Source organism: Equus caballus, chromosome 21 (genome assembly GCF_041296265.1).
Source record: "Equus caballus isolate H_3958 breed thoroughbred chromosome 21, TB-T2T, whole genome shotgun sequence".
In the NCBI taxonomy this organism is placed as follows: domain Eukaryota; kingdom Metazoa; phylum Chordata; class Mammalia; order Perissodactyla; family Equidae; genus Equus; species Equus caballus.
Genome location: NC_091704.1, coordinates 71969736 through 71997640, shown reverse-complemented (window position 1 = coordinate 71997640; position 27905 = coordinate 71969736). Strand labels below are relative to the sequence as shown.

The 27905-nt window shown below is 62.6% G+C and overlaps 1 protein-coding gene across 16 annotated transcripts in view; it reads right to left on the bottom strand.

The window, feature by feature from the left end:
* Positions 1-27905, bottom strand: part of SLC12A7 (solute carrier family 12 member 7) — a 98437-nt gene that overhangs the window by 33540 nt on the left and 36992 nt on the right. For 3 of the 16 annotated variants that reach the window (XM_023625888.2, XM_023625887.2, XM_070246136.1), the window contains exons 2-3: positions 1822-1916; positions 1191-1313 (exon numbers count right to left, since the gene is read on the bottom strand). In XM_023625888.2, coding sequence (XP_023481656.2) covers positions 1191-1313; positions 1822-1916 — 218 coding nt within the window. Of the gene's footprint in view, positions 1-1190; positions 1314-1821; positions 1917-2682; positions 2805-6810; positions 6959-8045; positions 8107-13548; positions 13660-13839; positions 13868-15788; positions 16067-16349; positions 16962-23695; positions 23926-27905 lie in introns of those variants that run through there. The other 13 variants (XM_005604363.4, XM_070246139.1, XM_070246140.1 and 10 more) reach the window with 11 other exon arrangements.

Below are 27905 nucleotides of genomic sequence, written 5' to 3'. Positions count from 1 at the left end.
CCTGAAAGGGCAGGAGGGGCCTCCAGCTCTCATAAGAGGCCACGTAGAAGGACTGACGAGGGGACAAGGCCCAGGAGGCTGGAGGCGGTGGGCCCTGGCGCCCTACAGGAGCCAAAGCCCCATCTCTGGGGACGAGCTCCTGTGACCGGCGGGTCAGAGGGACCATGAGGGGCAGCTCCCTCCCTCCCCCTTGGGGACCTCACTCAGTCCTAAGTGTGTCAGCCGATTTGTCCCAACTGAATCCTGCCCACCCAGCTACACGACGGTCGCGCCAAGTGAGGGTCCCAGGGGAGCTGGCTCCCTCCTGCACAGAAACCCAGGCCCGTCAGCCTGGGCACCTGCTTCCAGGGGACAGGGGCCACACAGCTGCCCTGTCCTGGTGGGGACATCCTAGGTCCTGACCTGGCAGCAGGTCCAGGCCACGTACTGTGACTCATGGCCATGTGACATCAGCTGGACACTTAGGTTACATCTCAACAGAAGCCACAACCAGGGGGCTGGGCTGCAGCTGTGTCTGTGGCGGGCTGGGCTGTGACAGGCTGGGCTGCGACAGGCTATGCTGTGACAGCTGGGCTGGGCTGGGCCGGGCGGCTGGTAGGGCCACTGCCCTTCTGCCCTGCCCACTTCTCAAACACAGAGAGCAAATACTCGAGTGTCAAGGACACGAGTGTTCGCTCTGCTGGGTTTACAGGGAGAGGAAGGAAACGAGGAAGAGATCCTTCCTTGTGGCCTGACTTCCTGATGGCCGGTGGAGCTGAGGTCAGGCCAGACATAGCACTCAGAGATTGAGCAAAGCTGTGGATGCAGGACTCCCAGCCCCTCAGCCACGGGGCTGACCGGATGGGCAGGGGGACACAGAGGAGAGAGACAGGCAGGGAGGCGGCCAGTAGGACCCCCGCTCTGTCAGACCTCAGAGGCTGCGGGTCACTCAGCCGTCCCGTCCAGCTGGCGGAGGGCTGCAGGACACAGCAGACCCCTCGTGGGGCATCTCCGGTTCCCAGATCTGCCTCTCACAAAAAACTCCCCAAAAAACATCTTTCTATACCAATCCTCACGGAGCTCTGCTTATTTCTAAGGATAGATTCCTAAAAATAAACCCCTGAAAAAGAAAATCCCTAGGACAACAGGAACAGGCTTCGTGTCCCACAATAGGAAAACAAAGTGGGGGAGGGGCCCGGGGGCGGGCACACCTTGACCTCGTGCCTCCTGCTCTCCTCGCCCTCCTCGTGCTCCACGGCGCCCTGGCTCAGGTTGGTGTAGTTGGCCAGCTTGTTGAGGAGGGAAGACACCATGGGGTTGCTGTCCATCTCCTCCTGTTTGGGACCAAGACATGGAATTAGTTACCCTAATCCCCCCTGAAATGCCCCCAAACCGATGAGATCAATGGCCCAGCAGAGCTCCCTGCCGTGGGGACACTCCGGGAGGCCTGCTCTCAGGGCCGTCGGGAGCCGCAGCAGCCCCTGGTCCCGAAGCCCAGATCTGAAACGGGCCAGCGAGGCCCTGGACACGTGCCCGGCAGGCATGAAGTCAGGGGTCAGGGGCTCCAGGCCACACTGAGCAGGGCCACCCACCCAGCGAGGGGGCCGGGGTGCCCCAGATGGCCCAGGACTCAGCCACTCCAAGGGGCTCCCTAAGGCAACTCACGGGGGCCCTGACATAATAGCCGTGGGGACAGGGACGGCTGCCAGCTCCCTCCCGGCACAGTGTCTAGTCAGGTGGCAGCCTCAGTTCACCATTAGGCTGGGGGTCGCAAGGCCACAGCCTCTCCACTTGTCCCAATTATAGCGACTTTACTGCCCTCCTCTGTGGGAGACAGGTCACCTCAAACAGCGCCATGTTCTTCCTTTCAAAGAAGCTCTCTCTGTCCACCTCCACATTGTTAATGAACGGGCTGCTCTCTCTCGGGTTTCCATCTCCTGTGCAGACACAATTCGGTCGGCTTTAGAAGGAACGGAGAGGAGGCAAAGGCAGTGAGGGGCGGGTGGAGGGCAGGTGCCGCTGGGCCCAGGGCTGGGGAGGACAAGGCAGGAACCCTCAGCTATGCGGGCTGGACACAGGGCACCGGGGCGGGGGGAGGCCAGCGCCTGTGACCAGGGGACAGCGTGGGCACTGGGCTCCGAGAGCTGCGTGTGGCCACAGCCTTTCTCCTCTGAGAACCCAGACAGGCACAGCCCTGCGGCACCACGCTGCCTGGGACAGACGGCACTGGGGACGCTGCCACGAAGGGCGTCCTGGGTTTCCCTCCCCAGCGCCGGGTTCTCTGAGGGGCAGGGCCAGGCTGACGTCCATCACAGAGGTGACAGCCCAGAGCCAGGTGACCCTTCCACCAACACACACCCAACGAGCTGAGAACACGGCTGGCAGCCACAGTGTGTGTGAGGGACACGCCCGCATCTCAGCGCACAGATGCCGCTGGTCCCCTGGACCCCAAGGGCAGGGTCGCTCACCCTATCCCCCCACGGGGTGGCCTGAGCACCCTTGCTGTCCCACGGCCATCTGCAAGAGCCACGCTAGGAGGCGAGGGGCCCTCCATCGCTGGGCGCTCCAGTCCCGCACACCCAGTGGAGCCGTCACAGGCCACAGACAAACGCGACAGCACTGGGGACGAAGGAGGCGGCGACCTGGGTGGGCGGGGTCACGCCCAGGCCCCCTCCAGCGGGAGGGACGGCCCCCACCACTCACCTCCCCCTCCAAGGACACAGCAGGCAGCTGAAGAAGATTCCAAATGCCAAACAGGCATGAAACACGGCAACCTCACGAGGAACGTGTTCAGGGCGAAGCAATGCCAGGCCCCGCTTCACCCCATCCCGGGCGGGAGACGCGGATGCCTCGGTCCTGGGGTGCAGCTCATGGCGGCCCCGAGGCAGGCACATCTGCAGGCTCCCCACGAGTCACCAGACACTTTCAGACCCAAACACGCAGCACTTTTTATGAAGATGAATAAACCTGCTCAATCGCCAGACGGCCCGTCAGTGGGAACCTGGCTTTAAGTTATGGCCTGCCACACAGTAAAGCTGGGCGCTTATTTCACAGACACGGGGCTACGTCAGACACGAAGTGATGCCCACGGGACGCGAGATAAAGAGCGGGTAACGCACTGTCACGCACAATAGGGCTCCACCTCCGAAGGGCCAGCAGGAGAGGGAGGCAGTGCTGGGACCACAGGCAGTGGCTCATCACGATGTTTTGATTTTGAAGGAGGAGGGACTCAGGAGGAGGGGGACTCAGGAGGAGGAGGGGGACTCAGGAGGAGGAGGAGGACTCAGGAGGAGGAGGAGGGGGACTCAGGAGGAGGAGGGGGACTCAGGAGGAGGAGGAGGACTCAGGAGGAGGAGGAGGGGGACTCAGGAGGAGGAGGGGGACTCAGGAGGAGGAGGGGGACTCAGGAGGAGGACGGAGACTCAGGAGGAGGAGGGACTCAGGAGGAGGGGGACTCAGGAGGAGGAGGGGGACTCAGGAGGAGGAGGTGGACTCAGGAGGAGGAGGAGGGGGACTCAGGAGGAGGAGGGGGACTCAGGAGGAGGAGGGGGACTCAGGAGGAGGACGGAGACTCAGGAGGAGGAGGGACTCAGGAGGAGGGGGACTCAGGAGGAGGAGGGGGACTCAGGAGGAGGAGGTGGACTCAGGAGGAGGAGGAGGGACTCAGGAGGAGGAGGGGGACTCAGGAGGAGGAGGGGGACTCAGGAGGAGGAGGAGGGACTCAGGAGGAGGAGGGGGACTCAGGAGGAGGACGGAGACTCAGGAGGAGGAGGAGGGACTCAGGAGGAGGAGGGACTCAGGAGGAGGAGGGGGACTCAGGAGGAGGAGGGGGACTCAGGAGGAGGAGGAGGGACTCAGGAGGAGGAGGGACTCAGGAGGAGGAGGGGGACTCAGGAGGAGGAGGGGGACTCAGGAGGAGGAGGGTGTCATGCGCAAAGAGCTTCGAATGTCACCTTCTGCTCAGGAATTTCAAGTCCCGATCGGCCCCTTTTGGCCCCACAGATCCTACAGTGCTTCCTGGAACCTCCTGGGGACAAATGTCTCCAAAGACCGGGGACTCCACCAACGCCTGGCCTGTAACCGCGGTGACGCCAGGGCTCTCTGACGGGCGCACGCCTCTGTGAGTGCTGTTTTGCAGCGGCTCTGAGCTTCCGAGTCCCAGATCCGATGGATTACGGCAGCCTGCCCCGACCCCAGCCCCCAGGCCAGAGCACGGCTCCCCGTGGAGCGTCATGGAGCCCAAAGGCAGGTGGCGATCGTGGACTGCCATCTCCATGGCTACTTGTCAGGACAGCCCAACCCAGGCCCCGAGTCACGGTGGAGGAAATCTAGGCCATCACCGAGGACAGGTCGCAGGGACGTGAAGGGCTGAGCCCCAAATTCAATGTGGGAGCTCACGCCCAGATTCCGAGACGTGGGGCCTGGTCGTGGCTCTAAATTTAAAATGTAGGGAAAAACCTATTGGCATCATTCTAAGCAGCAACCCCTCATGTATATGGAGCCCCAACCCACTTGAGCAGGGACAGCAGCACCATCCCAGAGGCCACCGGAGGGCCGGGGGGAGCAGCGTGAGGGGCCGCCTGTACCTGTCTATACCCACCGCGACCCCCAGCACTGTGCCCACCTACAAGTCACCACCGCCAGTGGGCCCCATGGGGGCCGCGGGCCAGGTGTCGGCAGGCGGTCACACCTGGAAAGCCCTGGCCGGGGAGATCTCCTTCCTGGGAGAGGGGGACCCTCGTGCCCACCCACGAGCGCAGGCCGCCAGCTCCTGCCACACAGTGAGGGCTCCCGAGTTGTTCGGACCCAACTGTCCATCAGAGGGATCTTGAGGGAGGGCACCAGGAAAAGGCTCCGAAAACTGGCTGCCCTCAGGCTCCCACGCGTCCTCAGGACCTGGGGCTCAGTGTGAACTTGGGGGGACTTGCCTGCGCACAGCAGGGCCTGTCGGGGTGACCCTGCCACCATCTGACTTTCTGACAGATTCCCCAAAAGGAGATGGGGGGTCACTAAACCCCTGGATGCTCAGAGAGGAAGACGTCTGCCAGTCTGTGCCCCGAGGCGGCTGTAGGCTGTAGGGGCCGGCCCATGGCACCCAGAGCTACTCAGGCAGATCTGCCCTCCACCCCCGACCTGGTGCCCCTGCCCCCAAACCTCCATGACCCCTCGCTCAGCCGGCCGCACGGCAAGCAGCAGCAGGCAGGCCGTCACGCGCCACTTTCTGAATCCAACCGTACATTTGTGAGGGGTGTGCCTCGCTTCGTAGCTTTGCAACCACGTCTGTGTCTCACACACTTAGAAGAAGAAACAAAAACAAGGATGGGAGAAAATGTAGAGGGGAATACAAACAACCAGTCATATCCCGAACAAACGCCAAACTCCCGCGGCAGGTGAAAGGAGCAGCCCACGCTCTGAGCAGACTCGACACTGCGCTCGAGACCCCAGAACTGCCAGCAACAGGTCAGCAACTGAGAAGACTCCGCGTGTCCGTGAGCGCACGGCGCGAGCCTGAGCAAAGGTGAGAACCAGGCCGCAGAGGACGGGAGCCGGGCTCCCACCGGCAGTGAGTTTCAGCGACAGGAGGGGAGGGGACAGAACGGGCTCTGAGGTGTGGACTGAATTGGCGCACCGGTGTGAACCCGGGTTCATCTCCCTCACCAACCGCGTCCATGTGCCAGGTGTGTGCACATCACACACACACACACACACACTTCCTCGCTCCGCCTGCCGAGGGACCCAGAAGCAGGGACGTCACCTATGTCACTGGGCGCCTGGGAGACACGGCGACCCGGGGCTGGGGCAGAGGATGCACCCGGAGCACCAGGCTCTGGTCAAGAGAGCTCAGAGGACAGCGCCACGTGTCATGAGGACGGAGCGGCCGGAGGACGGGCCTCCCACTGGCTGCCTCCAAAACAATCTGAGCGTCAAAATAAAGACAACAGAGAAGAACCACGACCCACTGCAGAGGCCCAGATGCCCACTGAGTGACGACAGGACGGACGGGGAGGGAGGGACGCCCTCCTCACTGCAGACCACCTGGTCAACACGGAAGGAGTGGGAGTGCCAGTCACCGCTGGACCCCTCGTGTCAGTGACCACTCCAGCTGAGAACCATCCGTGGACACTGGGACCTGGGCGAAGGCTGGAGGCACAGGGCGTGGACCCCGCCCACACCGCCCACGAGGCACTGACTCAGCACCGAGACTCGGCCAAGGGTAGCACCCGGCGGAGAAGCCGATCTGCTGACCCAAGCAAGAGGTCAAGGCGAAGGTCAGGACCCGACCCTGATCAACACCCCGAGGAGAGAGCACATCACGTGGGGCCCCCACGTCTGAGCATGAGGAAGCCTGAGACGAACCGAAACGAAGGTTGGCCTCAAGCACCGGCCCTCAGAAATGACATCACAGAGATCCAACAGGCCGTGGAAAGTTCCAGAGGGAAGCGGACTACAGAGATGGAAGGCGGCGTGACCCGACGCTTAGATGAAGGCCGTCACTGGCCGCCTGGGGAAGCCCGAGCGGGACCTTCAGTCGATAAAGCGTTCCTGATTTCGGCGCCTCTTCTGCAGAGGTTATGAGAGAAAGTGCACTTGTTTGCAGGAAATACACCCGTAAAGGCGACCTCTCTGCCACGTACGCTCCTCAGTTCAGACAAAGTGAGAAAGGGAGGGAGGCAGAGGGAGAGAAACACGAAGAAAATGCGGCAAAACGTTGACGTTTAGGGAATTAGGCCAAAGGATACCGGGAAATTCTTCGTGCTCTTCTTGAGAGTTTTCTGAAGTCTAAATTTATGTTGAAATAAAGTTAAAAGAAAAAAATACAAATATGCTCACATAAAAAAGGAGTAATTTCTAAAACTCCTCTCCCTGAACTGCGGTGTCTCGGTGAAGGTGTCCCAAGCAAGGCCTGGCCCCGCCCTGGGGGTTTTAAGTGGACTCCAGCTCAGCATCCTCTCCCGGCAGTGACAGCACTCTTCTGGTCGTAATGACTGTTTTTCTGGTTATAAGGACCAGCGGCTGACATAGGACCAGCAGCTCCCGACCATGCTTCTGGTGTAAACAGGATGGAAAGAGCCCTGTGGATGGGACTCTGGGGGACACCAGGCCAAGTTCTGCCTGTGTGCCCGGCTGTGACCACACAGGCCCAGGCGCCAGCCGCCCCCGGGAGGAAGGGAGGAGACGCAGCTGGGGTTTCAAGTTCTCCGATGAGCCAGCGCTGGGGCACGACCTTGGACAAAGTCATGGCTCCCGGGTCTCATGTTTCTTTCGCCAGGGAAAGGCGGACAGGCCAGCATGGGAAGAGCCGCCCTGATCAGCTCAGGGGGGCAGGTGCCAGGCATCGCCAAGCATCTGAGCGTCCACTCACAGGCTCCCCCCGGCCTGGCTCTGCGGGGAAGAGGTGTGGTCGCTGAGGGCTCTCAACCAGGGCCGTAGCTGTTTGCAAGCGACCGGGGCGTGTGAAACCACTGCCGCTGTGCAGGGAGAACACCGTGCCCCCAGCAACGACCCCTCCTCCAAGGAAACGCACGTCCCCCAAGCACCTGACGTCCAGGGGAGCAGGCAGTGGAGGCACGGACACCCCACTCTGCAACGTGACAGGAACACCTCACACGGCATCCCGGCAGGACTCAACAGGATCTGCGGCGAGGAGCGCCCAGAGCAAGCGCTGCCCGAGGGGGCAGGGGAGAAAACACAACCCTCGCCACGACGCGGGCGGGCAGGTGTCTGGGAACCTGCTCACATCACAGGATCAACGCTCCAGCCATGAAAACCAAGAAAATAGCAAGGCGATGAAGCAAATGACGCGAACAGGGACCAGACCCAGCTGACGCAGCCAGTGAAGGATGCACGAGCCGGGACCAGCTCACGGGGCGATGGCGTCACAGCAACGGCCAGCGGGCGGGGGTTAGGGTGAGTGGCAGCTGCACCTGTGGTTTCCCATTGTGCTGCCAACCAGAACCACCCCACGACGGGCACGGAAAATGGGGAGATAGACACAAAGTAAGCAGGAGGACAGGAAGCTCATGCCGGGCAGCTGGCAAGTCCTCCAATTCGGGGACGGCACTGACCTCTCCCCGGCTCACGGCCAACCGAGAGCACTGTCATCAGAGTCATGAACCAGGACTTTAATGCTTAATCTCCTGAAAAGAGCACGTTGCCCTCGTGCTCTGAGAAGAGTGTCCGTTAGTCTGTCCTCTGGCTGTGTTCAAAGGCACCCATGTGACTGGCACCAGGAGACCGGAGCACTTCCTCATGGGGAAAGCAGAGCCGGGAGCCCGGTCAGAACACACAGACAGAACTGAGGCCCAGACGGGACGCGAGTCCAGGCCACGCTCTGCGCACCAGGCACCTCCACTCGTGGTTCCCAGGGCGGCCACCACGGGGCAGGAGCCCCTGAGGCAGGAGCCCCCTTAGCCCCCACCCCCACTTCTCCTCAGATCTGCTGGAGTTGAAACACTGGCTCAAAACCACCTGCTGCCCCGAACCCAGGCTTCACTCACTTGGCCTGAAATGGAAACAGCACCAACGGCACCTGGAGCCCCCTAACTCGTCACCTCTGACACACGCAACCTCAGTTCACAGCTGCTGAGGGGGGTCAGGTCACAGTTAAAGCCCCACAAGAGAAACCGTGGTCCTAAGACCCCAGGGCTGGACCCTCCCACCCAGAGGGCTCTGAGGGCAGAGGCGCTGCCCAGAGGTCGCAGGGCCAGGGAGTCAGAAGGAAAACCCTGCCGCTCGTGGCCCGGCCACCACCATCACCAGCACAACCCTGCCAGGCCGGCAGAGTTCTGGAGTGCAGGGGCCCCCCCGGGCCGAGGCCCACCTGTGTCTCACGGATGAGGCCACTCACCTGAGGTCACGCCACCTTCGTCACTCTGCTGATCCATGACAAGGACTGAAGGTGGGCCTGAGAGGGGAACCTGGGGGCGCAAGTGCTGGAGGGCAGGTGGCAGCCCACCGGCCTCGCCAGGCCCCGCCACGTCCTCCTGGGGCAGCTGGCGTGAGGCGGGAGGCCCCACAGCTGGAGCAGGTATCCCGGGCCACGCAGGCTGGGAGGGCAGGACCCACACCTGCTGTTGCTGAGCCTGACTGCCTGCGGCACAGACAGCCAGGCCGCTTAATCTGCTCTAATGGACCGGCGGGATCGGCAGGTCAGATGTTCAATCACAGTGACGGCCGGAGACCAGGGGATTAAGCCCGCACCATCCCCCAATAAAACTCGTCTCCTCTTCCGGCCCTTCAGCCAAGGAGTGAGACTGCGCACCTGCCTCGCGTTTACAGAAACAGCTTCAAACCCCCTCACCTCACATTACAGACCCGACCGCTGGTGCTCACTGGACCTGAGCGACACCTCGACGTGGCTGGAGGTCACAGCTCACGTGAGCCCCCGTGGCCCCTCCAGGGCCGAGGCAGAGACACTCAGCACGCGTCACAGCCGTGCAGTCACACGCAGCACAGAGGCGGCGGGAACAGCACCTTCACGGGATGCGAGCCCCATCCCTGAAAGCTGACCCCAGGGTGGGGGACCGAGATGGAGTTAGTTCCAGGAAGTTCCCGCGAAACCTCCGTCACCTCACTCCATGAATGCTGGTGCTGGCTCCTTATATCACAGAGGAAACAGACTGATTAGGTCTTAAAACAAGGATGCTTCATCCAACACTGTCTACGGCAGAACAAAGAAGACCTGGAATTTCCTAGAGGTCCTCCCCTCAAGACCGACGGGGGCCAGGAAACACAGCACCGGGCGGGTGGGGGGTGGCACTGGGCAGGTGGGCCCCCATCTGCCAGCCGTGCCCCTGGGACGGCCGGGCTCTGGGTGCACCCCCAGGAAAGAGGGATCTGGAGGCCTCCGATGACCCGGGGGCACTTCCCTTAACAGAGTGAAACGTGTCATGAAGATGCACAAAGCGACCCTAACACGGCGTAGGGAAGGGGACCATGCGCTCAGTGTTGCCTCATCAAAGACCCTCCGAGAGCCTGTGACGGCCGCCCTCAGGGCAGCTCGCACACATGGTGAATCCGCAGAAACAGCCTCAGAATTCAGCAACGGCCAGGACAGTGGGCGTCGGGGCGCAGAGCGTCGGCAGCGCGTTGCTCCTGCCGTGTACACGGCTCGTTGCAGACTCGTGATGTTCTCTCTCGCCTCTTCTGCTTTCCCGGGACACAGCAGCCACTGATGGACTTGATCTTTTTACGCCCTTTAAAATGCATATTTAACAGGCCTGCAGCCTCCAGGGGAGCAGCGGTCCCAGCTCCCTGACCGCCCAGGGCCTCCAGCCTCAGGGGCATTCGGGGTCTGAGGCCACCGCACCAAGACCAACCGCTTAAACAGTGAAAATGCTGGAGTTTCAGCTCGTCACCCAACTCGACAGCAACAAGGCGGCCGACTTGAACATGGGGTAATCTGAGTAGCAAAACAAATCACAACAACTGGGCACAAGTGAATAAAAGAATCCATAAAGCCACTCTGTTACTCATTTAAAAAGATTTAAGGCTGTGGGGCGGGGTGGAGGCTGAACTTTACGACTCGTTTCCAACTAATAAAGCAGAGAAGGAGGATAAGAGCCACTTTACGGCACAGAAACCTGGCACACGTGCCAGCGAGCAAAGGAGGCCACTGGGCAGTGAGAAGTCAGAGTGAGGGAAGGCACCGAGGGGAGGAGAATGTCACGTCCCCCTGCGGTCTTCCTCCCAAACCCACAGCCCCATCTGATCACAAGACAAACCTCAGACAGATCCCAGCAGAGGGCACCTCAGCCCAGCTGACGGGCCTGCTCCGAACTGTGCAGGCCACAGAACGAGGAGGGGCTGAGGAACTGTCACGCCCCAAGGTGGGTCCCCGGGACAGAGCATTTCACCAGGGACGACACGAGGGGCGGACACTTGGGGTGTAGTGTGCAGGCGGCCAGGGCCAGCCCTCAGCTGGGACCACCACGGTCAGCACAGCGTCAGCCCCGGGGCACCTGGAGCCCTGCAAACTCAGGACTAGGCCACACACACAGTCCCTTAAATAAAGAGAGAAGTGACTTTCCTCTCGGAGGCACTACCAACAGAAAACTTGAGAATCGAGGCCTGGAAAATACCCATGGGGCTGGACAGGCGCAGCTCACGGATGTCGGCGCTGGAGTCGTCTGGGGTCGCACAGGCGGTCGGACGTCGGCTCCAACTCCCTCGCTATCTTTTCTGATATCCTCTCACTCCAAGGATCTGGGTCAGATGTTTGGTAGAATGCCACAGAGTTTATCTGCGGCCATTTCCCTGGGGTGGTTTTCAGGAGAAACGCTTTGAGGAGGGAATGCCTTGGGGACGTCCGACCGCCTGTGCGACCCCAGACGACCCCAGTGCTGGTCACCTCCCCTTTGTAATGAATATACGGGGGCCTGCCCCTCTCGGCCTCTCACCGGGGGTTTCAGGGTCTCTCGGACTCCTGCCCGAATCGCTTGGTCGGTACACTGGTTGGAAGGGTGGCCTAACTCACAGGCCGACGTCCACGAGCTGCGCCTGTCTGGACGGCAGGTGGGCAAGCTTCCTCTGTAAAGGACCACAGCGTCCCGTCACCACCACTCACAGCCGCCAAAGACAATGTGTGAACAAGTGGCAGGGCCACGTTCCCATAAAACTTTATTGACAAAAGTAGGCGGCCGGCCCCCGGACACAGCTTGCAGAGCCCAGCAAGCCCAGCAGCCAGGCTCTCCACACATGGCTACCTGCGAGTCTCCTGCCAGCCCAGGAGGCTCTGAGCAGGAAGGCCCAATGGGCATCCTCCCAGCTGAGGAGCCATCGCGCTTCTGCCCCATCTCACGGCAGGTGGAAGGGCCTGAGTAAAGCCCCTCCCTGAAGAGGCCCCTCCCCACAGGGCGCTGGCTTTCCAGCCCCGAGAATCGAGCAGAAGCCAGCACCTCACGGCGACTCCTCAAGGCAGCAGGACAGGGTCGCCGTGACCACACGTACCTGCCGGTCTCCTTCAAGTCTATAAGGGAAGTTCCAGCAGCATGTCTGCTCGTGGCACCCTTTAAACCCGGCACCCGAAGCCCAGCCATCCCCAAGGTCACGGCTCCAGCCGGGCCAGGCTGGGCACTCCAGGATCACCAGCCAGAGCTGCAGCCACGCCTCAGCCCGAGACCACAGACGAGCCCCCGAGGAATGGGCCACACAGCTGGCGTCTGCCAGTCGAGAGCCCAGGGCTTCGGGAAGCAACCACAGGAGGAAGGGTGGGCACAGCGTGGGCGGCCCTGACCAGCACCGTCCTCCCCTGAAGGCAGTGGTGGGCCACGCTCTAGACAAAGCCACGGGTCCCTTCCTCACCTCGCCATTTCATTACAAAAACGTCCCAACACACAGCAAAGTTGGCGGATGTTCTACGAAGCCCAGGTCCCCTGCCAGCATTGGCTGCCCCTCTAAGCATGGACCCTCCCGTCCAGTCGAGGCCTGGCGCATCTCAAAGGGCACAGCAGCCACTGACACCCTGTGGAACCGACCCCGTCAGAATTCACAGCACCCCACCAGCCCAGAAAGGTCCCCCGGCCCCCAGGAGCCAACAGCCTCTTTTCACCCTCAATCGGTTTTTGCTGCAGCAGTTCTGCTGCCCGTGTTTCTGGCCCCGGAGATGCAAGCTTAACTCCGACATCAGCAACCGTCAGGCGGTGACCAGGGACAGCGCCATCCCAGCAGTGAGCGGCTGCCCCAGGGCCCAGCCTGACTCCAGTCACTGAGACTCGGGGGGGGGAAGGCAAGCCAGGGCACTGCGGTCGGTGTCCCTGAAGGACGCGTGAGTGTCCTTGTCGTCACCGAGCAAACACAGCAGGATCTTCTGTGGGGTGGGAGGGGACGGCCCGGGGTCAGAGAAGCAGGCGGGGCTGCAGGACTCAGCGGAGGTTGCCCGGACTCCAGGCCAAAGCAGAGCCTGCATGGCCTGGGAGCCCGGATCCCGTGGTCTGCCACAGACACTGGGTCAGAGCCCCAGTTCCCGCCAAGGGCAGCGTCCCTGAGTGGCCCCCAGTGCCCCACGTCCTCCCTCCCTCTCCAGTTACAGCCTCCGCGAGCCTCCCGCATGTCTGCAATCTCCTCTCCCTCAGAGGTGCCAGCTTCCGCCCCTACCCCGTCCTCCTCCAGGCCTGCATTTCGGATTTTACCACCATCCCTCCCAGAATGGCTCCCGAGGGAGGAACACAGTGACCTCTGAGGCTCAGAGCCAGATGCCTTCCCAAGGGTCAGCCGGGCAGGCCAACGTCAGCAGCCATCGATCGCCCCTTCCTGCCATCGAGCGCGGGCAGTCTGCCCAGCTCACCAGCGCTGACACCAGACGTGGGTCACAGAGGGGCCTGCACGGAGGCGCTGGCCACGGGGGGCCCATGATCCTCCCCGGAGCTGCCAGGTGCCTCCAGCAGAACGGAGTTCCATCGGTGACCTCAGGGCAGGTCTGACAGGCCGGAGCCCACAGCACCCCATAAAGCCACCTCCCCACGGCCGGCGCTCTCTGAAGTAGGTAAGTGCGGGAATGAAGCATTTTTAGGTTCCACGACCATAGTGGGTAACTAATGACCCCTTCCCCTTGCCCTCTGCCCTCCATACTTTGCAGCCAGGATCAACGCGGGAACCTGAAACTGAGCAACCTGGCAATCCAGGCAGTGGATCCCAGCGGGCACAGCTGAGGAGAGTCCTGCATTCAGCCAGGAAAAAAACAAACGCTCGGGCCGAGCGCTCCCACGCTTCAATAGCAAGTTTCCGGTGAAACAGAAACCCATTCTGTGGCAAAAACAGAGGAAATATTGAGAGAACGAGAACCACGCCAACCCCCGCAGCTGATGGCCACTTGCGTCCTGTGGCGTCTTTCCCTCCAGACTCTCTTCTGGGAGGACTGACCAGCCTTTCCCATCCTGGGCTCCAGGAAAGTGGCAGGATCACTCAGAGACAGGATGGGGACGTGGGACGTGCTCCCGGGCGCCTGGTGCCTTCCAAGAGCCTGCCACGCAGCCCTGCGGGGTCACACTGCCGCCTCACGGGGAAGACTAGACGCCTACAGGCACCCCTCAACTTCCTTCCTCCGTGTCAACCTCTCAAGTGACAAATTAAGTCCTTTCCCCCTGTACTCACACCTTCCACCCACCCGCCTGGCTTCCTCTGCCCCAACAAAGCCCTCCACTGAAGGCTGACGTCGAGTCTCCGCTCCGGGCTGTGATGCGGGATGGGCGTGTGTCCTAACGCGCACACGGGAGCGATGGCCACGTGCGCCTGGCGGCGGGCTGGCCCCAGAGCCGAGCGCCTCAGAGGAGCACGTTCCGCTTGGAGAGGCAGGTGGGTCCTGCTCTCCCACAGGGACACGGCCCTTGCTTCCAGAAGCATCACACGCATTCTGTCCCCAGCACTCCCACGACAGCAGGCGTGAGCCGAAATCTGCAGATGCCCTGAGCACCTCGCCGGTCTGAGGGGCTGCACACCTTGCGGTAAAAGCCGCCTGGTCGCAGGTGCGACCCCCGGGCTCCCCCACCAACCAGGGCCATCCCTGGGGGCCACCATCACCACCCGCACTGCCTCACGGCCCCGGGAAACTCATAGGGAGTCTGCGGAACTCCGAGGAGGGAGGCAGGGAGGCTCCGACGTTGAAGGGAGGCGGCCCCTTCCAACCAGGTGCAAGGACCCACGCGAAGGGCCCTCGGTCCCAACAGCCTGGGCAAAAACACACCTGCTGCATATCTTCTTTAAATCTGACACTGGCACAGTCCAGAAAACAAGAAGTTACTCGGCTACTAAGCACCAACACAGAAACGGCAAACAGGAGCAACGGCCGGGAATCCCCACAAAGCAGCCAGCCACACACATGTGCGCACACACAGAACACGTGTGAGTACAGACACACACAGAACATGTGTGAGTGCACACAGAACACGTGAGTACACATAGAGAACGCATGTGAGTGCAGACACATGGAACACGTGTGAGTACAGAGAACGCACGTGAGTGCAGACACACGGAACACGTGTGAGCACACACAGAACACACGTGAGTGCACACAGAACACGTGAGAACACACGTGAGTGCAGACACACAGACACAGAACATGCCCCCAGGCACACAGAGACACAGAGAACACAAGGGAGCACACACACATGCACACGGGGCACCTCTGGGGACCACAGCTCTGAGAGCTCCTTCGCAAGAGAAGAGCGTGTTTCCGAGGGTTTCCGTCTGAAGGAAGTGCCCCCTCCTGGGAGAAGCGTGCCTTGAGTGGGCTCGGGGGAACCCCACTCCCCAACACCACACGGTCACACGGCTGCCTGCGGCTCCTGGCTGACCTCCCTTCGTCAGGGATCCGAGCCTGGGGGGCAGGAACTAGGACCCGCCATGCTGTGCCCCAACACCCAAGGCTCAGGACAGCGGGGCCAGCCAGGCTGGGGGCAAAGGCGGGGAGGCAGGTGGCGGGCAGGGGGCAGGAGCACCCCCAGCCTCGTGGGGCGGCTCCAGTTACCAACACAGGCTCCTGTCCGGCTGTGGTCAAGACCCCCCGTCAGATGAAGAAGAAACCCAAGAACAACCTGGCGCTCCTCTCCTCTGATTTCCACTCAACTCGATCCCTCCCCAGTGACCATCTGGGCGCCGCCCCGCAGGCGCCACAACCAGACGGAGCCGCGGATACAAGAGGTCACAGCCTCCTCTGGGACAGGCCGGCTCCAGGAGAGGGAGGGCCTTGGGGTCCTCCTCGGGGCCTCACCCCACCCCGGGGTGGCTGTGTCCACTCAAGCAGAGGCTGACGTGCACAGGACGCATGCGCACTACCCCCTCAGAGGGCGCCAGGCCACGGCCCCTGCACTGACCGAGTGCAGGCATGCGTGTGGACGCCCACCCGGGCTCGGCTTCAGAACGCAGCATAATGGCTGAGAGGAGCTTCAGTGCAGAACTGAAAGTGACTCTGACTCTCGGGGTAAACACAGGCCCGAGGCGGCGCCAGGCTCTCCTCTCCAACCCCCGACGGAGACCCCATAAGTCACGTGGAACCAGGGCAGGCAGGACCCCGCTCGAGAACAACCCAGAAAGCAGGAAATTAATAACCTGCCCTCAATCACAGCATCCACCCGAGACTCACATGTAACTCAAAGACGGCACTTCCTCCTCCCAATTGTTTCTCAAAAAGAAACTGCCCGAGGAAAGAAAGAGGAAACAAACCCGAGGCCAGGAGCCCAGCGATGGAGGCCAGAGGCGTGTTCCACACAGATGCCCAGAGACACCAGGGGGACCCTGCACCAACAGTCTACACCCTACCTGGCCAGGGACACAGCCCTGCAGACTCCCACCTGCCACGGGGGCCACCTGGATGGGGCCCGCACACCACTTGTCCCCCCACCTGCCACGGGGGCCACCTGGACGGGCCCACTCACCGGGGCTCCTGGCAGGCAGTTCAAGGGCCCACACAGCACCAGTAGCCATGGACATGCAGCTGGGACACCTCATTCTGCGGCTCGTCCTGCTGAGGCTCCGGGCTTATCTGCACAGACCAGATCTCTACCCTGAAGAGGCGGTTTCCCCCTTCTCATAAAAGAAAGGTGTTAACCCTTTGTGATCTGTGCTCTCCATTCAGCAAAACTGCCCAGTGTCCCCCAGGAGGGAGCCCAGGCCCCCTGCAGGCCAGTCCTGAGCAGGTGCCCACAGCCAGCCACCTGCCAGGCCCAGCTTCCACTGCCCAAGAGACCAGCTCATCTATTCCTGGGTGCCGTACACCCCCAGGCCCTGCTGGGCCCCTGACTGTCACGGGGCCCTCGACCCGAGGGCTCCCACGCCCTGCAGCGGAGGAGTCTCCCTCTCAAGGCCCCGGGCGGCCCACACCCGAGAACTGCCTGCAGCCGCCTGCATCCCCCCACCAAGCAGCTGTGGCTACAAATGACTCCAAGGACCCACTGGAAGGCTGGGATCATGGAACCTGTGGAAATGGAAAGCACCCGGCTGCGGAATGGGAGTCAATACTCAACGCTCGACAGCAAACTCTGCCCTGCAGTCTCACGTGGGCAGCGGGGGACGCTTATAAAGTTCATACCCCACCATGGCTGATACCGGGAGACCTGGGCGGCCGGCTGGCAGCTCAAACACAATCAATCGAGCGCCAGCTGGACGTCGCGCATCACTCCCCACGTGTGTGCTTTCGATTTTGGACCCGAGGCCAGCGGCCCCAGACGGTGCCCCTGCCCAAGGTCAGCCCTCCCCGAGTGCAGAGCCCAGGCCGACTCGAGTCACCTGGTCAGGTCCCAGCACCTGCTTGGGTTGGCGCAGGACCGCAACCCCAGGTCTGCCGGGCAAAGGCCCGGACAGAGGCTGCCCTCCACTGCCAGGTCCTCCTGTGACCACAGAGGTGACAACAGCTGCCTGCTCACCCGCGGGGTCCGACCTGACACCAACACCTCTGCCCGCTGCCGGCCGTCCCTAGCATGGTCTGTGATGCCCTGAGCTGCAGCAAATGGAGACCCCGAGCCCACCACCACCAGGGTTCCCAGTGGCCTTGGCTCTGACCAGCTCCCTGCCACACAAGGCACCTCACCCTCTCTGGAGCCCCCTCTTTCCAATGGCCCCAGAAGAACTGCATCCACACCCCCCAGAGACACAGAATAGGCCTGCCCCAAGCCTCTAAGTACCAATTACTTGAAGGAAATACCCTGAGATTCAATTGAGCCTCGACCACTGAAGGAGGGACAGATGGTGCCACGTGGCTCCCGGTCCCTCCCAGGTCTCAGGGCAAGAGCGAGAAGGGGGACCCCCACTCTCCATCAGCAAACAGGACACCAACAACGTGCAGGCCCCATCGGGGCACTGCGACCAGCAGGGAATTCCACAGGCCCACCTGGCCCCACAGAGCTGCTCAGCACAGAAAGGTGGGTTAACATGCCCAAGGACACACAGCACAGCTGCCCCTCCACATCCAAGGCCTGCTGGCCTCCAGGGCCCCCTCCTCCCCTGGTAACAGAGATAGAACCCGGCCGACCACTCTGCTGGGGGCCGCCTAGTACCCCTATGCTAGCCAGGTGCTGCCCCCTGACTGGGCAGTGCGCCCAGCCCCAGCTGGCTCCAGGCTGCTGTGGAATTCCCCAGGGCCAGCTCAGTGCTCATGGCTTCAGGCCCTGACTCATTGCCCCGAGGCACCCCCGCCATGGGCCAGGGTCACCCACAGGCCACAGTATTTCACTCAATGAAATGTGTGGGGGGCTGCATTTTGGGGGGGCAGACTGCTCAAGTTTGTCACCATTGGACAGTCTGACTCCCACTGGTCCACACGCACAGCCAAGCCCAGCACACGATACAGGGACAGCCACAGGTCCAAATGCCCCTGTCACCAGAGGTGGCCGCATGAGCAGGGGCTCTGTCTGCAGGGCCAGCCTCTCCCCAGTGGAGGCCACTGGCCGCCTTATGGACAGAAACAGGGGGGCAGTAGCTTCCCCCTCACAGAGCAGCTCCAGCATTCACCCCTCCCAGCGACAGGGTGCCCCCACCCACACCGCGAGGATGCAGCTCAGAGCCCGCCGGTCTAGCCGGTCGCACGGCCAGGGGCGTCAGAACCAAACGGCCCTGAGGCCCATGGCATCCAGGTAGACAGGACTGGGGTTCACGTCTGAAGGCCCACCCCTACGTCCTCGCCACTCTGCCACCACTGTCCCTAGTCAAGTCCTGCACAAGCTTCTCTTCTGAGGACACCCCGACACCGGCCCCCAAGGGGCTCCATTTTCCCCACCACACAAACCACGTGCTCGCTCCTGCAACCACCGGCCCCCCCAGGAGGAGAGCAGACTGCTCTGTTCACTAAAGCCCCCCAGGATCATGAGGGACAGCCTGCTGGACACTCCACAACCTTCATAGGACAAACTGCAGCCACTGGTACCCAGCGCCCAGTGGCCCCGGAGCCCACCCAGGCCGTCGGGGGGCTGCCGTTGGGGCTGGGCCCTCGGAGGCATCCCCCACACCCAAACTCACAGCGACTGCCCCTGAGCAGCAACTGCCAGCACTGACATCCACAGCTCAGACACCCACCCCAGCACAGCATCAAGGGCGGGAAGAGGGGAAACTTTCCAGAAGAAGAGGCCACAGAGCTGGGTCCAAGGGCCGCAGCTCCTCAACTGATCAAAGGGTGTGTGAGCCAGGAGCAGACATCACATGAGGGCAGACGGACCTCCCCACCACCCACACAGCCCACGACGGCCGGGCACCACAGGAGGAAGTGCCCCACCATGTGACCAGACAGGATCCACTGGGGGGCGGAGAGGAAAAGAACACACGCCCTGACACCCAACAGCACGTGACCCAATGCTGGTGACCACCGAGCCCTGCCACCCACGATGGCATGTGTGTACACACACATGCACGAGTGCCCACAGGCACACAGGAACCCACACACATGTGCACACACACACACATGCGCGCACACACGGCTCAGCAGGACTTAAGTCACTTCCACTAGATTTCTAAAGAAAGGACCTGCCACTTCAAGACGGTCTGGGACCCACAGGTGTGGGGAGAGCCGAGCATGGCTGTCTCCCAGCACTCACGGCCACACTCCGTCTGTGTGGGTCCAATCACCTTTTGATCCTTTGCCTTTAAAAGTGAAGTCTGGTCCACAAACCACACGTTTGGTAGCCTGCCCTGTGCCCCATGTGATATCACCAAGTCCCCCATAACGACACCCACAAGCCAGACCACCTGCAGCCACTCCCGAGGAGAAGGCGCCACATGGACTCCAGCTCCAGGGTCCACCTGGTGGGACAGTTGGTGCCACCTGTGCTTCCTGCTCAGACCATCCCCGTGCTGGTGTGATGCATCCCCTCCTTCCTGAAACCCAGGGATGAGGCTGTTGCCCTGAGTCCTCGCCCAGCAAGACAGAGCCTGGAACCGCGTGCCCGATCCACTCTTCAGCCGCACTGCTCCCCAGATCCCATCCCAGCTCCGGGATCAGCAGGCCAGCTTCGCACCCAGGCTCTCGTCATCCTGGCGGCAGCAGCGGCCACGCTCACCAGCAGAAAGCTTGTTCAAGGCCTGGGGTCACAGCCTCAGGGGTCCCTGTGACCCCTGAGCTGGCCCAGCCAACGGCCTCACAAAGCACTGCCCAGCCTGCCCCATGCCTGTACCCCTGCAGGACAAAGGTGACGCTCCCTAGGACTACCTGGGTCAGGGGGCCGGGGGACGCGGGTTCCCTTCACAGAAGGTGGGGAGGAGGCTCTGGGTGACCAAGAGGGGCTGAGCTGTAGCGTGAAATCACAGAAAGGAATCCAAAAGGTCAGCGACCGAAGGAAGAGGAAGCTGGAGCCAGAGCCGCACGCAGTTCCCTCGGGGGCGGGAGACCAAGGGCTGCGGGCCCTGTACACCCCCCAGGGCCGCCCCACTGAGCCCTGCAGGTGGACCTCCCTTGGGGACCGAGCCTCAGCATCTTCCCAGACACCCAGACCTCCTACAGCCCCAGCCCAGGGTCGAACACAGGCTGCCCAAGGCCTCTGGACACATCAGCACCGCCTGGCGTGGGAGCTCCACCCAGACTTGATCAGAGACAGTGAGGACAGGCGGGCTGCCCGAAGCCAGTTAAAAACCCAGGGTGCTCGCAAGTCAGGAAGGAGGCGTCCCCACTCCGGCCTCCTCCCCTCTAACTATTTCCACGGAGAAACAAAGAATCAAGGAGCACAGGGACACGGAGCCCACAGTCCTGCCACCTCAGACCCTCCCCCCATCACAGCAGAAGCGTGCCCTCACTCAGGGCGTAGCGCCCGTCCTCGGGAATTACGAACCCGTCACCCCAGAACATACAGCCCCCTGCGCGGGCAGGGAGCATGGAGGCAGCAGGGCCTGAGGGCCGGTCCATGGCTGAAGCCAGCAGCCCTGGCCTCCATGTCCCACGCCAGCCCGCTCCCTGCCTGATGGATTTTCACTCAGGGGGAGCAGCTCCTCCAGGCAGGCCTCCCTACAGCGCCGCCTGGGGAAAGGCCCATGGTCTTCTTGCCTCTGAAGCCAGCCAACCACAGGCTTGCTAGCGGGCAGAGCCAAGGTCAGAGCAGCGGGGGCAGCTCCAAGTCAATGCTCCGCATCGCCAAGTGCCACACTGCCACCCACCACGGTGCTTGGGGCCCCCAGTGGCCTGGAAATGAACCTGACTTCACAGTGCACTTGACAACACAGCTCCCAGGGAGGCCTTGGCCTGGAGCACACGGAGGCAGAGGCAGGCCCAGGACAGCTGACCAGCTCACTCCAGCTCTGCGTGCCACAGGTTCATGAGGCCCTCGCGCCACCAGGCCCGTCTTACTAAGCTCTGGGTCAGGCCAGGTGGGCCTGCAGAGGGGACCGCCCCCTCCTCGCCTCCCACCCACCCTCAGCACACATTCTGTAAGAAAACGCTCGTCCTGCCCTCTAACCCCGGGATCCCATTCCTATTTCCATGACAGCCTGGGGGCTACCAGGTACACCCCGGGAGGGTCTCCCTAAACTTGATTCATCACCAGCAACACCACCACCCAGAGGCCTGCCTAGAAAGCCAGGTGCCTCCCTGTGGGGTTTGAGATCAGCCCTGGAGTCAGGAAGCAACTCCAGCGAGCCCCTGAAATGCTGTGATGGGAGCGTGTGGTCACTGGCCTAGGACCACGGCGCAGGGACCCCACACAGCAGGCCTTCAGAAGGGGCTCCAGCCTAGCTGTTCCGGCTCCTGCGGGGCTGTCCCACCAACAAGCAGGGTGTGCGGCTGCTTCCCCAGGCTCCCCCTCGTCATCCCGGTGACAAGGCGCTCATCACACAGCATCTTGAGCACCGGCCGTGGTCTGACGGACTGTGTTAAAACTGAGAGAGTGGCTGGGCAGACGCCACCACACCCGCCCACGACTCGCTCCGGCTCCCGAGGGCCCCTGCTGCCGTCTCTTTCCAAGGGGATGTGAAGCGTGTCGAGCACAAACATCCTGGTCCTGGTTCAAGCTCAGCGTCCCGAGCTCAGCTCAGAGGGGAGAGGGTCGGGTAGAAAGCCCGCAGGAGGCCCCAGCTGGCGTTTGCCTGCGCTCCCGGCTCCTGCGTCTGAGACCACACAGGCAGAGACTCTGGACAAACCCTCAGGAGGGACTGCTGGGGATCAGGGCTGAGAAAGCCCAAGTGCTCAGAGAGAGTGGCCTGGGGGCTCCAGACCTGCTGGGCCATGCACAGCCCTCCAGGCAGCCACAGGGCCCAGCTGAGCTGGTCGGCCCAGGAGGACGAGAAAATGAGTGAGAGTAAGCTATCCTGGGCTTCAAAACAAGCCACTCAAGGTCTGGAAAGAAATCAACTGTGGTCCATCAAGGAGGGGCCAGCAGGGAGGGAGCCGCACACCCGGGCAGGGCAGCTGGGCGTCCTCTGGGAACGAGGCTTATCCAGAAAGACCCAGAGCGTGCTCATCCTTGATGCTCAGGACCAGAGCGGTGGTGAGAAAGCCTGAACTTCCCACTCGGCCTTCTTGTCCGCCTGGTTTCAAGCTCTCGAGCCAGGCGGCAGCTGTGACCAGTCCGGCACCCAAATGCAGAGGAAAGCGGAGTGGGCGCTTCGCCCCACGGGAAGGGACACCCAACGGAGGGGGCAGGAGCCTCACAACAGGCTCCTCAGGACAGCACCCTCATAGCGGGCTCCTAACGGTGCCCCCAGGGGGACGCAGCCTTTCCCGCCAGGGCAGTGGGCTCCAAGGATCTGAGGGCTGTGCGGGACCTGCCCCAGGACCTGTCACCTCCACTGACCCCCTTTCCTTAGGTGCCTGGGGCCCGGAGCCTCCTCTGAAACGCTGGAGTGAGGCCTAAGTCACAGGGGGGTGGGTAGGTCCCAGCGGGGGACACCAGACTCCTTCCTCTCAGTACCCCATTTTTAGAGGGTAGCTGAGACAGCAGAGGAAGCCGCCCACTCAGGGTGACCCATCCTTGGCTCAGAGAGGCTGGGGCATGGAGCCTGGATAAGAGAGGACGGAGGGAACAGGCCCAGGGAAGGGCCCCCAGAGAAAACGAAAGTGCCAGAGACCTCCTGACTCCAGAAACACAGAGGACGAGGAGGACCCCGGCCTGAAACACCGGTCTGGTGGGTGCTGGCCGTGTCCCCCCCAGCCCCGCCAGGGACCCACTGTCCTTCCTGCTGATGACCCCATGAGGGAGCGGGCCTGTCCCGGCCAGGCTGCGCACAGAACTCGGATCTCAGCCGGGGCTTATCCGGCCGGCCCTTTGCCCCACCGCGGGAGCACCGCAGGGCAGGCCTGGGAGGAAGCAGGAAGGGCTCCGCCGGCTGAAACCACCCAGGGGGCACAGGGCCGGGGGTCCTGCCGAGGGAGAGCCCCGCCCTGTTTCCATAGCCACCCCTGGGCGTCTCCCCCCTCTCAGCCATCCCCACTTTTCCACCCTGCCCGTGAGAAAAAGGGGCTTCCTGCGCCCCTGTGGGGCGGACCCCCTCGCCCTGCGCCCCCAGGACTAAGTTTGGTGAGGAGGCTCTGCAGGCAAGAGGGGTCCAGGCACGCGGGGCGGCGAGGGGGACCCGCAGGAGGCAGAGTGGTGAGAACTGGCGAGGAGTGCGCGGACTGGTGGGGGGGCCCCGGGGGAGGGGGAGGGGATGGGGAGGGGGAGAGGGTGCGGAAAGGTGGAAGGCAGCCCCACAGCCTCCCCGGCCCGGCGCCCCATCCTCCGGCCGCCCTCCCCTCCGCCTCCGGCCGCCCCGGCCCCGGCCCGCGCAGACCCGCCTCCGCCTTTGTCCGGCGGGCAGGTGCGGCCGCGCTCACCCGGGCTCGGGCAGTCGGGCTCGCGGCCCTCGGGGGGGCCCGGCGCCTCGGTCTGCTCGGCCGCCTCGTCCTGAGCGTCGTCCGTCCGCGCCTCCACGGGCACCACGGTGAAGTTGGTGGGCATGGCGCGCCGGCCACTCGCCCGGCCGCTCGGCCAGCTCCGCGCTCCGGCCCGGCGCAGCCGCCGCTCCTGCCGCCGCGCCGCCGGACTTGGGCGCAGGGGCGGGGTCCGCGCGGCCCGCCCACCCCGGGCCCGCCCCCCGGCCCGGCCCCGCCCCGCCCCGGCCGGCCCACGTGACCTCACCTGCCGGCCCCGCGGCCCTGGAAAAGTTTGCGCGCCGCGAGGCGGGGCTCCTCCCGCGGAGCCCCTCCCCCAGCCTGCGCCGGGCCGCGCGCGCCCCCGGCCCCCAGGGTCGCCCCTCCCCCAGCGGTGATCCTCAGCACCCCAGTCCTGTCCCTCCCCCTGGGGATCAGGCGCCCCCGCCTCACGGGGCAGGCCCCGCCTCCCGAGAGTGGACTGCCCACCCGGGCGGGGATCGGGTCCCTCCTCCGCCCTGCGCGGCTCGAGGCTCAGCCTCGAGTGGCCCAGCGAGGGCGCTTCCTGCACGAGGGCGCCATGGTTGCCCTGGGCGGGGCGGGGGCGCGCTGCTGCTCTGGTAGCTCGGTCCACAGGGACATGACCCGGTAGACGCAAGTCACCGGGGCTCTGAGACAGGACCCCCGCCCACCGCGGACCCCAGACCCATCCCTGTCGCTCAGGGGAATGCTCCCTGCCCCCCACCCCGCTGGCTCCTGGTCGGCTAGAGGGGTTAGGCAGGGGGTGGAGGGAAGGAAGCTGCGGAGGAGCGCAGGGAAGGCGGGGCGAGGCGGGGCTGCCGACTGGCCCGCACGGGATGCCCTGGCCTGGCATCTTCCAGCTCCTAGTGAGTTCCGTGAGCACCAGCGAACAACCAGACATCCACCAAAGGGAAATCAGCCCAAGATGTAATGGCACCTGGGTGCAGTGAATCACCCCAAAGCCGTCTTACAAGAATAAAGCAGAAATAGAGGTGGTGTGGGCAAAGATGGTCGCAAGATATGATAGCAGAATGATCACACGGTCTGATCGAGTCTGGAAAATTTGTGCGTCCTTCTGCAGACCTAAAGGCCTGGAGCGCCTGATGGTTAACTCTGGGCTCCGTACTGTCTTCATGTGAACAACCAAACAATGTAAAACCAGATTCAGAAAAGCCATTTCCAGTGAAGACAAAAGAGAAGCAGGTAGGGTGGGCCGGGTTACCCCTCTGCACTGTCACCTTCTCAGGTGGGCATGGCTGGGAATGTACCTGTCCACCCTCACACCCCACCGTCCACAGGGGACCCGCGGCCGTGGAAGGGGCAGGAGTGCCAGATGGTGGAAGTCAGGGCTGTCAGCTGCCTCTCCCAACAGGCAGTATGGAGGGGGGGCAGGCCACCCCCCAAAAGATAAGAGAGATTCCAGGAGTCCTTCCCAGGGAGGGGCTGGCTTTGCGTTGCTCTGCAAACCCCAGGAGTGTGTCCTGAAGGGTGGGCCTGGGCGCAGAGGCCCTGACAGGCTCTCCTGCACCTCTGCCATGTGGGTGCGGGGCAGGCCTTCTCCTCAGCCGCAAAGGCTCCTGCAGACTCGACACTGATTGCCACCCAAAGTTACTGCCGCCACTGGGGGTGGGGTGGGGGAGTTATGAGCAGAGCTTGCAAGGGCTGGTGGAGGGCCCCAGGTCCAGGGACGAGGCCAGGCTCCAAGAGGCCCAAGACCACTTCTCAGCGGAAGCTGGCCACCTTTAGCCTCCAAGGGCTGGGCTCCGCCCAGGTGCACACTCCTGCTGGCCTGGCGCCCGTCCTGGGGAACTGGCCAACCCTCACCATGAAGGGGAGACGATGCCCCCATGGCTGCTGCTGCTCTGACCCCTGAGGGCTCAGCCCACAGGGAGAGCCCATGGTGGGAGAGGGAGAAAGGAGACGGACAGAGATGGGGGAGGGACGGGAGGAGGGGAAGAAGAGAGGGAGGGGGAGGAGGAGGAGGAGGGGAAGGCGGCCCATCACCTACAGCTAAAGCTGTTTTTTTAGAACAAAGGGCACAGCAAGCCCTTTCCAGCAGGGTGGGGTGTGAGGCCCGCAGGGAACAAGCCTGGGAAGGGAGGTGACTGGCCTGAGTCTCTCCTGCCCTGTGAGACCTGGACTCTCTCCTGGCCCGTCAGGGCCAGGGTGGTCTCCGAAGGCCCCAGGTCTGCCACACGTGCAGTGGCTCAGAGAGGGGCTGTGGCCCCAGGGACAGCAGATGCCCCCCGCCGCGCCAGAGGGGAGGGAGGCCGCTGGGACCTGACCCCATCCAGCCCCTCTGCCCCAGGCCCCACCTGACCTCGGCCCCCTGCCCCGCCCCCAGCCCCTCCACAGCCAGCTCTGGGGACACTTCTCCCTCTGTGAGGAGGGGCGGGCAGGCCACCTGCCCTGAGGACCCAACGGGCCTGTGGTTCTGCAGAACAATGGCCTGGGCTCCTCAGGCACGTCATTGTCACCTGAGAATGCAAAAACAGAAACCCAGGACTTGCCAGATAAAAGGGGCCAAAGAGAAGCCTGGAAGGGGAGGGGCAGCCACAGGGCCATTATGGGGCCGTGGGCACATAAGCGTTCTCGCACTATTCTCATGCTTTTCTGTAGGTTTGAAATTTTTCAAAATAAGATCATTTGGCAACCCTAGGCGAAAGCTCCTGTTTCAAAGCGACAAATATCCATATCTTGAAAACACTGTTGTTGTCTCCACGACCTTCAATGCCCCCTGGTGAGCTATTCTGACATCCTGCTGCCAGCTGGCCCTGCTCTGCCCGGCCCCAGCTCAGGACGTCCAGGGCTGGCAAGTCTCTGGCCGCCCACCCTGCCCTTCTGCCTCCTGGATCCGGGCGGGCACATGAGCGGGGAGCAGATCCCCCAGTGCACACGGCTCTCAGGTACCTGTGAGGTTTGTTAAAAACCAAAAATGAACTGAATAAATGTAAAGACCTCACGGGCTGTATTTACTCAACGCTTCATGAATCGGGCGGCGTCCCGTCCAGCAGGCAGAAAGGAGCCCCAAGGAGCTGCAGAATGAGACAAGGGCGGAGGGAGCGGGACGGAGGAGGGCATCCTCACAGAAAGCAGATCATTTGTGCAGGTCACCTTCCTTTAGGGGCTGCCGGGTGTCTGTCAGGCCTCTGACCTCCTTGGTGCTGACCAGGTCATCCTCGACTGACCGGGTTAAGACTCCAGTCCTGGGAGAGGTCGGAACTGTAATTAAGTTAGGTATTAAGCCACAGTTTGGTGACCCAGGGCTCAGCCTAAGCGACTCCATTTGGGGCCTGTCGTCTTAGTTTTTTTTAAAGATCTGTTTTTCCTTTTTCTCCCCAAATCCCCCCAGTACATAGTTGTATATTCTAGTTGTGAGTCCTTCTACTTGTGGCATGTGGGACGCCTCCTCAGCATGGCCTGGTGAGCTGTGCCATGTCCACACCCGGGATCCAAACCGGCAAAACTCCGGGCTGCCGAAAGGGAGCGTGGCAACTTAAGTGCCCCGCTGTCCTGTTTTTAACAGGCTGAATCTGAAGACAGGAAGGTGGGATCCTGCCAGCCAAGCTCAGCAGAAACCTGGCTGGGCTTTGTCCTGTATTTGAGAAAAGTAAATAATGTTAAGAGGACACAGAATTTGGAAAGCAAGGACTCGAGCCCACAGGGGTTTGTCATCCTTGATGGCAGAGCCTCGTCTTAGGCCAAAGCCCTCTGGACACCCTCAGGGGCAGGCTGTAGGGTCCCCATCCTCATTCCTGACCCCCCAGCTTGGGGTCTCCCGCCGTGTGTGCACAGCGTCCCTCCCTCACGTTGTCCCCACAGGTGCGGTTGGGAATCCCGCACGATGACGCTCTGGCATCACTGTTGGGACACTGGTGAATCAGAGAACTTGCTGGAGGCCTCACAACCCTTCAAGCGGAGACACCCGCCTCCATTCTGCCTCCAGCTCTGGGTCTACATCCACATTTACTTCTTTTCAAATAAATCCTGGACAAACGTTTGCTGTCAGCTCAGGGAAAAGGCCGTGCAGACTTCCCACAGGTTCAGACCCTTCTGAGTTGAGGGTGAACCTGGGACTAACTCGGGCCCTGGAGCCCTCACATTCCCTCCGAGGCTCAGGCAGCCCCGGCCTGGGGAGGGGGCAGGGGGTCAC